This window comes from Leptinotarsa decemlineata, unplaced genomic scaffold (genome assembly GCF_025532065.1).
Source record: "Leptinotarsa decemlineata unplaced genomic scaffold, Ldec_3_MD MMD2_tig00000010_RagTag_RagTag, whole genome shotgun sequence".
Lineage (NCBI taxonomy): Eukaryota > Metazoa > Arthropoda > Insecta > Coleoptera > Chrysomelidae > Leptinotarsa > Leptinotarsa decemlineata.
In genome coordinates, this window is record NW_027412538.1 from 564,464 (window position 1) to 577,325 (window position 12,862).

Sequence of the window (12,862 nt, forward strand, 5' to 3'; positions counted from 1 at the left end):
TAGAAAGAAGTCCATCGGTGATTACCAGGTGATCTAGCTGGCCACTGTACTGGACCTCTTCTGCCGATCCAACGCATTGGAAGACGTCCAAAAACTGTCTCACCCGAACATCAAAACGTGGGGTGCATCATCCTGCTAGAATGTTATTGCATTTTCTACTAAATTGTCATCATTTTTAAAAATTTGTGTAATCATATGATCTACACAGTCTTGTAAAAGATTTAAGTATGTGTCTCCATTGAGATTACCTTCAATGAAGAATGATCCAACAATATAATTACCAAGAATGCCGGCCCAGATATTCAATTTTTGTGGAGTTTGTGAATGTGTTTTCATCACCAAATGAGGATTCACATCGCTCCAGTAACAACAGTTATGTCTATTCACTTCACTTCACCACCAAGTCGACGATCAGGATCATCTTCGTTCCATTCTTTCGAAATAAGGCTAGTTCCTGAACTAGCCTTATTTCGAAAGAATGGAATTTTTAGGCTCTCAAAATCCGAAAAAACACTAGTAGCTGATACACCAGACGCTCTAGCTACTTGTCTGTTAGATTGTCGATTATCTATTTGTACATGTCCTAAAACTTCAACTCCGTCATTTCTGACAGGACGGGCTACTGCATGTTTTCTGTTGTGGTTTGGATGATTCGTATTATAAATTCTTGCAGCAGCTTTAGTACATTCATTATTTCGATAATAGGTTGCAACAATTTCCATTCTTTCTCTTGCTTTCTTTCAACAAATACTACTAGTGCAGAAAAAAATAACAGTGTCGTCCATCAGGAATGCCGATTTCAGACTCCGGACATCTTTAATAATGTAAGGAACGCTTTCGAAAGTAGACTGTATTATTGTATGGAATTAGATGGAGGTCATTATGAACTCTCTATCCGTTGATTGTGTTGCCATTGATATTACTCTTGTTGAGTTCCTCAATGAAATGAGCGACAGCGAATTTTCTGTTGTTAAATAAAATGTTCAACATTGAATTTCCCAATAACGTATGAACCAATTTCGAAAAAAATTATAACGGTAATAGAAGGACAAAAGACCTTTCAATTGATGTATCACTCGACCCCCCCTTTGAAAAAAATTGGGGGAGTAGTTGCTGACCGCAGGGGGGTGAAGTTTCGGGTATGATTTCCATATCAGAATTAGTCCCCATAGAAATAAAAATTGACGTGTCCTTTGAAATTTTCAATTACACGTCCGTTCTGACTTACAGGGTCAAGTTTTTGTTGGAACGCCCTGTATAAGAATTGTAGTCTAGTGTGTACTACTCACTACTACCGATAAAGCTAAGGTGTACGCCAGACCCGTCTAAAACTTACAAAAATTTCTTGTGAAAATTCTTTGATTATTATCATGAATATAATTTTATTTATTTTGCATTGATATAAAATAATGACACAATATTCATTTATCGTAACAAAGTGCATCATTTGCATATTTATACATATTTGGATAAGAATAAGTATTCTGGAGTATTACATCATGAATATAATATTGATGTTACTTGAATTGTTCATTTGTTACCGATACTTTCTGATAGTAAGATATATTCTGTGAATTATTAGAATTCAAAGGGATATACTTTTCTGTATAATTTAATTTTGACCAATTTATTTCGAATTTTCAAAATCTAATCCAGTCCTCAAACTCAATGAGGTCTATTCAAAAATAGTTTTGAGCTGCAGTGAAATATCGTTAGATTCAGATTTTTTACGAAAGGTAGGCTAGTTTTGTATTTTATTTATCTGTGGACGCATGAAACTGTAATCGATATTTTTATTTGCATGAGTCAATGAGGATGAAGACCACTGACAAATTTAAATTTGTTCATGAAACTTTATACAGTATTATGCGAATACGTTAACGTTTAATAATTTTCTAAGAAAAACTGTCAACTTCATATATATTACTGAACATACAAAACACCTTATTAATACATTTCGCCTAAATAAGTTTTGATTTAATGTTATAGGTTTGTACTTTGCCTATTGAACTGTTGAACACATTTGGAATCTATAAGAGAGCATAAGTACAGAAATATTCATATATTTTGATTCAATAAGGAAATGAAGAGGAATAATAATTCATACAATTCGATTCCAGTAACTGAAACGGGTAACTTCACAAGCATGCAGAAGTTACCGACTGTTAAATTTTCCTTGGGAGATACTGAATATTCAGGTAAGCTATTTATACCAAATATATTTGACAACCATCAAGCTATTATTTATTGAAGAAATTTGAGCAAAACCTTAATTTATTAGGGCTATTAATACCCGAAATTATAGGATAATTGTGATTCAGTATTATGAATTTGTTCCGGAAAAATACTTGCGATGGCTCATTCGACTCCGAATAATATTTAAGAAAAATGTGCGGAAACAGGTTTTATCACATACAAAATTGCAAAAGTTATAAACAATTTAGGGGAATTAAAAAATTTAACGAAAAGATCCTTAAAAGGGAGAAAATTTACAGAAAAAATGTTTATAAATTGTTTATAAACAAATGGACTATATGAGTATTTTTATTTTTTAAAATTTTGGTGTTTTCATAGTATAACGATTCAAAAAAATTTTTTTCCTCCCAACAACGATTTTTAATTGTTTATAGTTTTTTTATATATTTCAAGTGTTTGAATAATTAGTTAAGGAACGTTTTCTTAAATCATGATTGACATTTCCCTTCAAATTAACAAAAACAATAATTTCGTTGACAATTTCATTCATTCAAATTCCCAACCGCGATATATTTTTTTCCTAAACTGCTAAAAATTACAAACATTTTCGAACTTTCGACGGAATTTTTAAATTTTTTTTATTGTATCTTCGAAAGTTATGTGCTACAAAAGTTGCATGAACCACTCAATTTGTAAACTAAAAATTATTATAACTTTGAAACTATTAAAGATATGAAAATAAACACCGAATAAATTTCCATTTAGAATTTATAGATCTTCCGAATAAGCTTTTCAACAAATTTGCAACTGTTATTAATCAATTGTTATTTGCGAAATAACAGGCGTTTTTGACGTTTTTCGCGAGACAATATAATTAAATAAATTTGTTATCGAACCAAAATTGTCCCTACATACAAGTTTCAAGGATTGAGAAGAGAAAATTGAAAAAAAAAAACGATAAAAACAAGGAAATAAACTAATAGATGATAAACCAAATTATTTTTAAATAAACAATTGCATCGGTGGCAGATTGAATCATATTTGCGTTATTTATCATGCTAGAAGTGAAAAAAGCGAGAAATGTAAAAAATGCCTGTTATTTTTATAAACAAATGCAAATAATAATTGAATAATTATAGTTGAAAATTTGTTGAAAATCTCATTTGAAAAATCTATTAATTCTCTATGAAAATGCATTCAATGTTTATTTTTATGTCTTTAATAGTATCAAAGTAATAATGCAGTTTAAGAAAAAAATATATCACGGTTGCGTCTTCAATGAAGACGCAAGTCAAGTAAAATATTGTTTTTAAATTAATATTTGACAGTCGAAAAAAAATATTTTTTGTGACGTACTCGCTTCAGATGCCTCGTCCGCATTCCCAACCAAATACATGGAGCGGAGCCCTATTTTCGGCGTAAAATTAAAATTATTATTAATAGGAATAGTTTCGGAAGGTAGGACTTTTTTTTATAAATTCCCCTCTCTTCGAAAATTTTTTTTATTTCTCAATTCTTCATCTAAATTTTTTGAAATCTTTGCAAAAACCTAAATACCTTTTTTTACATCTTAATTTGCTTATAACTTCTGCAATTATTTATGTGCTAAAAACGGTTTTAGCACATTCTTCTAGATATCATTCTGAATCGAATTATCTCTATTTTTACCATTTTCAACTTGTCAACTAGACTATTGTGTCTGGAATCTCTACAAATCTACAGTGTGGTCCACTGATTGTGCAACAAATGGGAAACTTTTTTATTATCGATTTCTCAGAAAATTTTATTCTTGACAAAAGTTGGTGCATGTTTCAAAACTATACCAAGTGTAACTGAAATGGCTTCATGACAAACACCATACAGGATAGGCCAAAAAATATAAAGTTCGTTCAAGAGTAAAATACCCTTATTCCAAAAAAATATAGAAATATATTGAGGAGAAAAGTTGCTTGGTATTGAAAGTTATGTTTAGATACGAAGTCATGGCCTGCTATTCCAATTTTTTTTCTTTTGGAAAATTTTGAATTACCCTCGTATGATACATATTTTTACTATTTTGATTCAATATGTATTTGAAATAGCCACAATCGAATCAGTTTGGAGTATTTTTTATCAAATTAAAGTGTATTTGAAAAATTTACTAGGATTTGTATTTTTTTAGGTGACCGTCAACTTCATGTTTGTTGCAACGATATTTAACAGAATTCTAGAATAAAACAAATACTCTTTTCAACGAGGCGAATACTTTACTAAGTATAATGTTCATATGAATAAACTGCCAAAATCTATCGCGGATAGCCATGAACAAAAAAGAACCAATAAACGATAGTACAGAAAAATACAGTAGGTAACTTAACAACTTAACAGGTGCTAAAAATAAAAATTATCGAAGCGTCTCTGTATGTCCACCTTCTCTTTCGATGCATTTAATTGTTCGCTCATAAAATTCGTTTGATGTAGATCGCAACGCATTAGCGGGAATATTTCTGCAATGAACTCGTATTGAAGTTTCAAGCTCATCAACATTATTAAAGGGGCGATCTCTGTGGACTTTTTGTTTTAAGTATCTCCATAAGAAATAATCGAGAGGTGTAAGGTCTGGAGAACGAGAAGGCCATCGAGGATTGGTATTTCGTCCTAACCACTTTTTACGAAATGTCCTATTCAGCCACTGTGAAACATTTCCAGTAGAATGGGCAGGACATCCGTCATGTTGGAACCATAACTTTTGCCGTTCTTCTAATACCATATCATCTGCAAACTCTCCTATTTCAGTTTCCAAAAAGTTTAGGTACCTGTCACCATTCAAATTCTCGCGAAAAAAAAACGGACCTAGTAATCTATCATTTAATATACCACACCAAACATTTGTTTTCTGATAGTATTGATTTTTGTTGTCAATAATAAAATTTGGGTTGACATCTGACCACCATCTGCAATTTTGTGATGATAGAACCCCATTTGCTGTAAAAGTAGATTAATCTCCAAACAGAATACATCGATAAAAATCTCTTTATTCTTCTATTTCACTCTGAATCGACATGAAAAAATCATATCTCAAATCATAGTCTCTTTCTTGAAATGTACAAATATGTTTCTTGTGAATACACTTCACAGAGGTTTTTTTATGCCGGTATAATCACCAATTTCTTGGGTGGACCTTCTAGGATTTTCTACTACTGCTTGAAGTACGTCAAGCTGGTTTTCTTCTGTGCATACAGGTTTCGTACGCTCCGTATTATGTTTATATTCTAGTGAGCCGGTCTGTTTGAAATTCTTTGAAATTCTACCTACACTTGAATAGCAAATTTGTTTGTCTGGATGCCGCTCGTTGAAAATATTTGCAGCTTCGCGCATTGTCTTATATCCATCACCACAGATTAAAACTAATTCTGCCTTTTCAGTTAACGTTAATAATACGGGCGAGGTATTTTTAATTAAGGACAAATATGAAAACGTTTTACAGGCAAGCTTTAAGAAGTCACACTATCAAACTACAGTATTGTTTTAGGGCGTATGTGTTTTTTGTTCATGGCTATCCGCGATAGATTCTGGATTGTTTTTTAATATATGTTCTAGTTGAAGCATTGTTGTCAGAATAAAAGAAATTTTATACTTTTATTGACAGTTTATTCATATGAACATTTAGTTAGTAGTAAATTATTTGCCTCGTTAAAAAGACTATTTGTTTCATTCTAGAGTTCTGTTAAATATCGTTGCAACAAACATGAAGTTGACGGTCACCTAAAAAATACAAATCCAAGTAAATTTTACAAATACACTTTAATTTGATAAAAATATCATACGGGGGTAATTCAAAATTTTCTAAAAGAGAAAAAAATGGAATAGCAGGCCATGACTTCGTATCTGAACATAACTTTCAATTCTAAGCAACTTTCTGCTTTAAAATATTTCTATATTTTTTGAAATAAGGGTACTTTACTCTTGAACGGACTTTATATTTTTTGACCTATCCTGTATGGTGTTTGTCATAAAGCCATTTTAGGTACACTTGGTATAGTTTTGGAACATGCACTAAATTTTGTCAAAAATAAAATTTTCTGAGAAACAGATAATAAAAAAGTTTCCCATTTGTTGCAGACTTAGTGGGCCACACTGTATAAACAGTAACATTCAAATTTCTTTCTAATCGATAAATTATTCACTCATCATTCTCAAACTCATTTTCTTGAAATTTAAATAATTAACGTAGTTATGAATTATCTGCTTTCCCAGAGTAATACTCTATTGTTAATCGTTTTCTCAAAATCTACTTGTTTCATTTGAATGAGTTTTGGCATAAAATGCCAATAATTATCATCAAATTATTTATTTTTCTCGAGATCGTATAATTATTATCACGACTAGTGTTAATTATTTTCGTCAAGTAATGGGTCAGTGATTCATAATTGGAATTATTTTATTTTAATAATATTACTCATGTCAAAATTTTGAACGTTACAGTACCAATGTTATAGATTTTCGACAGATCAATACATCAACAATTATAGAGTCCAAAAAAATACAATAATGCATATCAAAATTTGTCTATGAACGTCATTATTTGGGATGCTCTGTCTATCTCAATTGTAACAGAACCACTCTTATATAGGCAGGTCAAAGCCAATGAAATCTGTTTTCTTTTCGTAAAAAAAATTACCTTCCTCCATTTCTGACTGCTCCATGACTAAATCGTTTGAAAAGAATAATCTGAATTATCAATTTTTTAGTAACCGCCGAAGATGTTGATCCAGAAATGACTCTCAACGCTTATCTTAGGAAAAAAGTTTTTCTCACGGGAACGAAAAGGATGTGTCTGGAAGGAGGTTGCGGGTCGTGTCTAGTTGCAGTTGAAGAAGTCGGAAGTAAAGAAAAACATATATTCGTCATCAATTCAGTGAGTAATGAAGTGGTTTCATATATCAATCAATCAATAAATTCATTTGCTTATTATCAATACAACAGATTTAGCATCGTCAAGGCAGATAAATATAGTACAAAACATACACATTAAAAGGCGAAGCATTAAAACTTGCAGTGAAAAAATTCACTAACTTCATAAGGGCAGAGATCAACCAGCAGCCCATTTAAACTTTTTTTGAATTTAATCATATGTAATTTCCTCATATATGGTGGTAGATGGTTGAAGAGCCTTATCGCCATATTAAAAAAGCTTTTATGAGTAATTGCCAGTCGATCTTGTGGCATAAGAAGATTGTGGCCATTTCTGGTTAAATATTCATAGTTGCGATTAACTTGAGGGGTGTTATTTTGTGTCTTGATATAGACAAGACATTGTATACCTAGAGTCGTAACGGTTAATATATTAAATTTTTTAAATACCGGTCTACAGCTGTCAGTTCGTTTTGCCCTTCCCAGGATTCTAATAGCCGTTTTTTTGTAAAATGAATATCCTTTCCCAATCAGTTGAAAGTCCCCAACAAAGCAATCCGTATGACAGCTTAGACTGAAATAAGCCCATATAAGCTGCTCTCGAAACATAAGAGGAAACAAATTCAATGATTCTACGAAGCAGATAAAGATTGCTGAACACCTTAGTAGAGAGATCTTTGATGTGTTCTTTCCAAATAAGTTTTTGATCCAGCGTTACCCCCAAAAACTTAATGGATTTTTGACTGTCCTTCAGTCCTTTTAGTGTGAACGTAATTGTTTCAGTTTTCTTGATATTCAAACATAACTTATTGGCTGCAAAAAATTTTCGATATTTTCAACGCGTTGTCAGTTACTTGCTTTGGATGTTCATGTTCAGGGTAACTCTCATAAATAGTAGTATCATTGGCATACTGAATCGTGTTGAGGGGGTTCATATGGTGTGGAAGATCATTAACGTATATTAGGAATAGTAGGGGTCCCATGATTAACCCTTGAGGCACACCTGCTGTAACACTTACTGCTGGAGATCTCACACTACTTTGTTCCACAACCTGTTTTCTTTCGGATAGGTAAGAATCGACCAAATCAGCTATTTTTCCCCTAATTCCATAGTACGGAAGTTTATCCAGTAGAGTCGAGTGTGACACACAGTCGAATGCCTTCGAGAGGTAACAGAATATGGCTGTGAGTGAGTGCTTCCTCCCTCTCGAAGGCATCCACCGTGGCTCGCACCAGATCACATATTGGTATGCGATGTAAATAGATTTTGTCTGAATCCAAACTGGGACTTGGAGAGCAAGTCGTTCGAATCCATAAATTATATTATCTTACTATTCATTGCAGCCTCAATGGGTTTTGATAAAGTTGGGGTTATTGAGATGTGACGCTAGTTTTCTATCTCATTTTTGTCTCCATTTTTGGATATAGGGGTCACCCCACTGAATTTAAGCTTCTCGGGATATACACCTGTCTCAAAGCATTTGTTTATTATTATGGTGAGAGGTTCTACTAATCCCTCTTTCATGTTTTTCAACATCTTGTTACTCAATCCATACACATCAAGAGCCGTACTATCCGAGAGATTCCCAATAATATGACGAACTTTTGTGGAGTCTACAGGCGGAGGAAAATACTTTTATGGAATTGTATATAAGATAAAATAAGTTTCGCTGGATCAACCGGAGTATTTTCTAGCTGTTTTAAAATATTGCTACTAATGTTTACAAAATAATCATTCAATTCATTAGTTGAGAACCGGGTATCTTGTGGGGATTCTCTAGAGAGGGGCTGCTTGATAATCTGCCAAATGACCCTAGATTTGTTTACGGATTGTTCTATCTTGCTGGACTAGTACTTTTTCTTTTGGTTGATAATCTTATGTTTATAGTTTTTTTTGCAAGTTTGGTTTCCGGTGTCAAATCAACGTTCTGGTTACTATTGTTATATTCGATCAGAAAATTCAGGTTCTTTCTGTAGTTTCTCAAGCTGCATTGAACCATTTTTTTTGTATATTGCTGTTTTGTACATTTTTTTTTTTTTTGGAAAACATTCGTTCATTACATGTAAGAGTGTTTCCAAGAAACAGTCAAACATATCATTTGTGTTATTGAATTTGAGCAAAACATCCCAATTGATATTTTTCAAAATTGAGATACATCTATTCGTATCAATGGTGGAAGTTCGTAGACAAGACGTTGAAGACTGAAGAATTCAAATTACTTCGAAAGTCTTTCATTATCTGGGGAATTAACATTTTTTCATAATTTGCAACATTACAATAAAAATCAGTGATTAGATATTATAACTTTTTTTCTAGATTGCAAAGATGCATTATTTGAAGCTGAAAGTTTGTATAATGTCCATCATCCAATTTTTTAAGCTGATTGTCTAAAACTCTTTTTTAATTGGTCTTTCATTAAGCACTTCTTTAAATTCACATAAAGCAAAATGTGTGTGAGATATCGTCCGTTTGAAAGACCTATTGATGCCATTATGTGTGTAAATTAACATCGTTCAAATCTCCGCCACGGCTTCTCATGATTCTAGCGCTTAAATCAGGCTGAATCTGACCGATGTCATAGGTTATGTTGGCTATGATGACCGCTATGGTTTGTGGCTCATTCGCATATACCTGCGACTCAAGAAAACCCCACAAGTCTATCCTCTACCTGAGATGACCATGCCCTCAAATCGTGAAGAATATCAAATATGTCATGAGCTGTGTGGCACATAGCGCCGTCCTGCTGAAACTACATGGTGTCCAAATCATCTAATTCAGGCGAATAGAAATTGGTAATCATCGACCGTTGATAGTGATGGCCTGACCAACGCTGTTCTCAAAGAAAAATGGATCGATGACGCCGCCAGCCCAAAATCCATACCAAAGAGTGACATTGGGCACTCTTGGATCTCGCATGGATTGGTGCCGTTCCCAATTCAACAATTTTGATTGTTCACATATCCGTTCATCCAGGAGTGGACCTCATCGACAAAGATGATTTTTCGATGAAAATTAGGGTCAGTTGTCGACTGCTCCAGAGTCCATTCAGCTAGGTTAGGTTAGGTCCAAAGTGAGTGGGTCTATTCGACACTCCACCGTAACACGCATGGGTTTATTATGGCTCACACCTATTCACACTGGACCAAATAAACCCAGCTTCTTAACGAAGCCGAATAGTTTATATGGTGAGTGGTCTTTCAGGTCAGATGGTATGAGTACGGCTCTGCCGAACTCTAAAATCCTGATTCGGTCCCCAGCGGTCCCCAGGCACAAAGTATGTGATCTGATGTTTCCTCATTTTCCAAACAGAGGCGACACACCGTCTTCCGATGGTCCGAGTCGCTGCATATGATGATTCAAATGACAGTGACCTGTTAGTAGGCCTGTTAGACATCGTAGTTCATCCCTACTGTAGTCTTACAACTATTTGGTATCAAGCTTCGAAGGGTGAATAAACGCCTTGGAGTGAGCCAATCTTGGAAGATGCTGCCAGAAGTCCATAAATCTTCTTGCCATACAGGTGTTTAATCTTTGTTTGGCAAAGCCTAAAGCAATGCCAATGAGAGGCCTTCTCAATAGAGGACTCTCTGGCCTGGAAGGCCAGAGGAAATCTATTGAGTCTTTCCTATTGAGGAGAATCGTTTTTGGCAATTTGCTATCAATTTAGACGTTGCTCGGTAGGAGCCAAGAGCTTCCAACGCCGCTTGACTGTCCAACAATATTTTTTTGACTTGTGCGTGAGGTTGGATTCTTCCAATCTCTCCGCACACAATTCAACAGCGTAAATTTCCGCTTGAAATCCAATCGTATAGGTTCCTAGGCAGGATGATATCTCTGTCGTGGGTCTGCGACTAAAAACACCTGCACCGGAACCGGAAGGTGTTTTTGATCCATCTGTGAACCAACAACTCTCTGCTCTTAATATTTCCTTCTCGCGGAGGATCCATTCCTCTCTACTCGGGAACAGTACTTTATAAGGCAGTTCGTAGTTGACAGTTGGAAGGATAAAGTCAGAGCCCATTCAGCTAACACACCTCGTGTCACTTCCACGCACTTCGCAAAATTCGACAAATTGTGGTTTGCGAAAGGCCGAGCTCTTATGAGCGACGCAAAATCGACTGCCTCGGATTTTCCTGCACACTCTCACAAACACAGGCAATGTTTTCGACAGATCTTGCATTTTGTCAAAGTATAGATGTTGGTCGATCGTTTAGTGAACTAGTGGACTCAAATTTATCCACGACATTGCGAATAGTCCTCTCGATAGGACGATTATGGCGACCGTAAAATTGCCAAAGCGCGCGTACGTTGCCCGAACAGAACACCCATCCTGATAAAACAATTCTTTCAATTGCACGTGTTGTTGAATGATGTAGGTATCCATCCACATATAAATCCAGTTTAAGGTCAGTTCTGCTTACAGTTCGACATGAATTGTACGTGGAACTAGAAACTATGTCAAACTTAAACATAACTATATAAATTCGTAATATTCTACTTCTTCTTTTGAATACTCTGAATTCAAATATGTAAAGTCTGATCTGTTACCTATCAATTTCAAAAAAAGGGATTTCCTTGCAGAGAACATAAAACATTATAAACAGTTTTCAGTCTAGCACTCAATCAACGCATAATGGTGTGATTTCACAAGTCCCTATATGCAGCACCTGCATATGGGAATTTCAAATCATTTGACTTGGTGAACAGTACAACTGATATAGTTTTTTACTATCTAATTGAATTAAATTCCTGAATTGATCCTTCTATAGCTTCGGCCCTATCAGAACATTTACCAATTCTCTATAATCTGATACCACCTTATAGCTTCATAAATATTTGTACCTTTTGTTGCATTATCGACAGAAAAAATCAAGAATCTCCTCTGCTGAAAGTTCAAACAATAATATGAATTGGCTAATAGAGTGAAGAGTATATCTCAGATTCATAATTTGTTTAGGCTGAAAATATAATGTTTATGTCATTACTGATATACGTTACATAATATTTTTAAATAATCAAGTACCAACATTTTCGTGAATACTGATTAATTGCTTGATGATAATTTGAAATTGGCTAACGAATAAAACTTACTTTTATCATTTTTATAAATATGCATGTTTATGCAGATAATTATATCACGTGAGTCTTTGTACCTTGTAATAATTATGACTGCAGTAGTTTTCAAAACAAATTATTATAAACAGTTATTAAAAAGATATTTTTTTATCACAAACTCTTATTAGTTGTATACACACACTTTTTTTAAAAAAAGAAATTAAAGCATATGAAGACTCAACTGCAAAAAAATGAATGCATTCTCAATCATTCAAAAATTCAAAACTGAAGAAAATCTATCGAGAATTTTTAAAAAATTGGCTTTCAAAACTGCACGTACACTTCAACAAGTGTTGGACAGTCCGAAAGACAAGACGAAAGACGAAAGAAAACTCTGGGATTTACGAAATGAGCTGCGAGGCTTATGATTAGAAATATGTTGGTCAAACCAAACGGATTATTTCAGCTCGCTACAAGGAACATGTTTCGCATGTTCGCTTTCATAGACCGGATAAATCTAGTGTCGCTCAACATGCCATAGAGAATGATCATAGAATAAGTGAGAAATGTTTGAAATTGCTGAGACCGGTACATGACAACAGGTTTCTCGATGCCTTCGAAAGCTTGAAAATGGAAAAGTGCGGAATGAGTTCTCAGAATAGCGACAAAGGTCCTATTTCGAACAGCCTTTTTTTTAGTATCATACGTAATAATTCT

The 12,862-nt window shown here is 34.0% G+C and overlaps 1 protein-coding gene across 3 annotated transcripts in view; it reads left to right on the top strand.

Moving 5' to 3' along the window:
• Window positions 1-12,862, top strand: part of LOC111509938 (uncharacterized) — a 122,350-nt gene that overhangs the window by 27,944 nt on the left and 81,544 nt on the right. The window contains exons 1-3 of one of the 3 annotated variants that reach the window (XM_074171193.1): window positions 1,529-1,736; window positions 1,990-2,198; window positions 6,927-7,093. In XM_074171193.1, coding sequence (XP_074027294.1) covers window positions 2,084-2,198; window positions 6,927-7,093 — 282 coding nt within the window. In that variant the 5' untranslated portion in view covers window positions 1,529-1,736; window positions 1,990-2,083. Of the gene's footprint in view, window positions 1-1,528; window positions 1,737-1,989; window positions 2,199-6,926; window positions 7,094-12,862 lie in introns of those variants that run through there. The other 2 variants (XM_074171195.1, XM_074171194.1) reach the window with 2 other exon arrangements.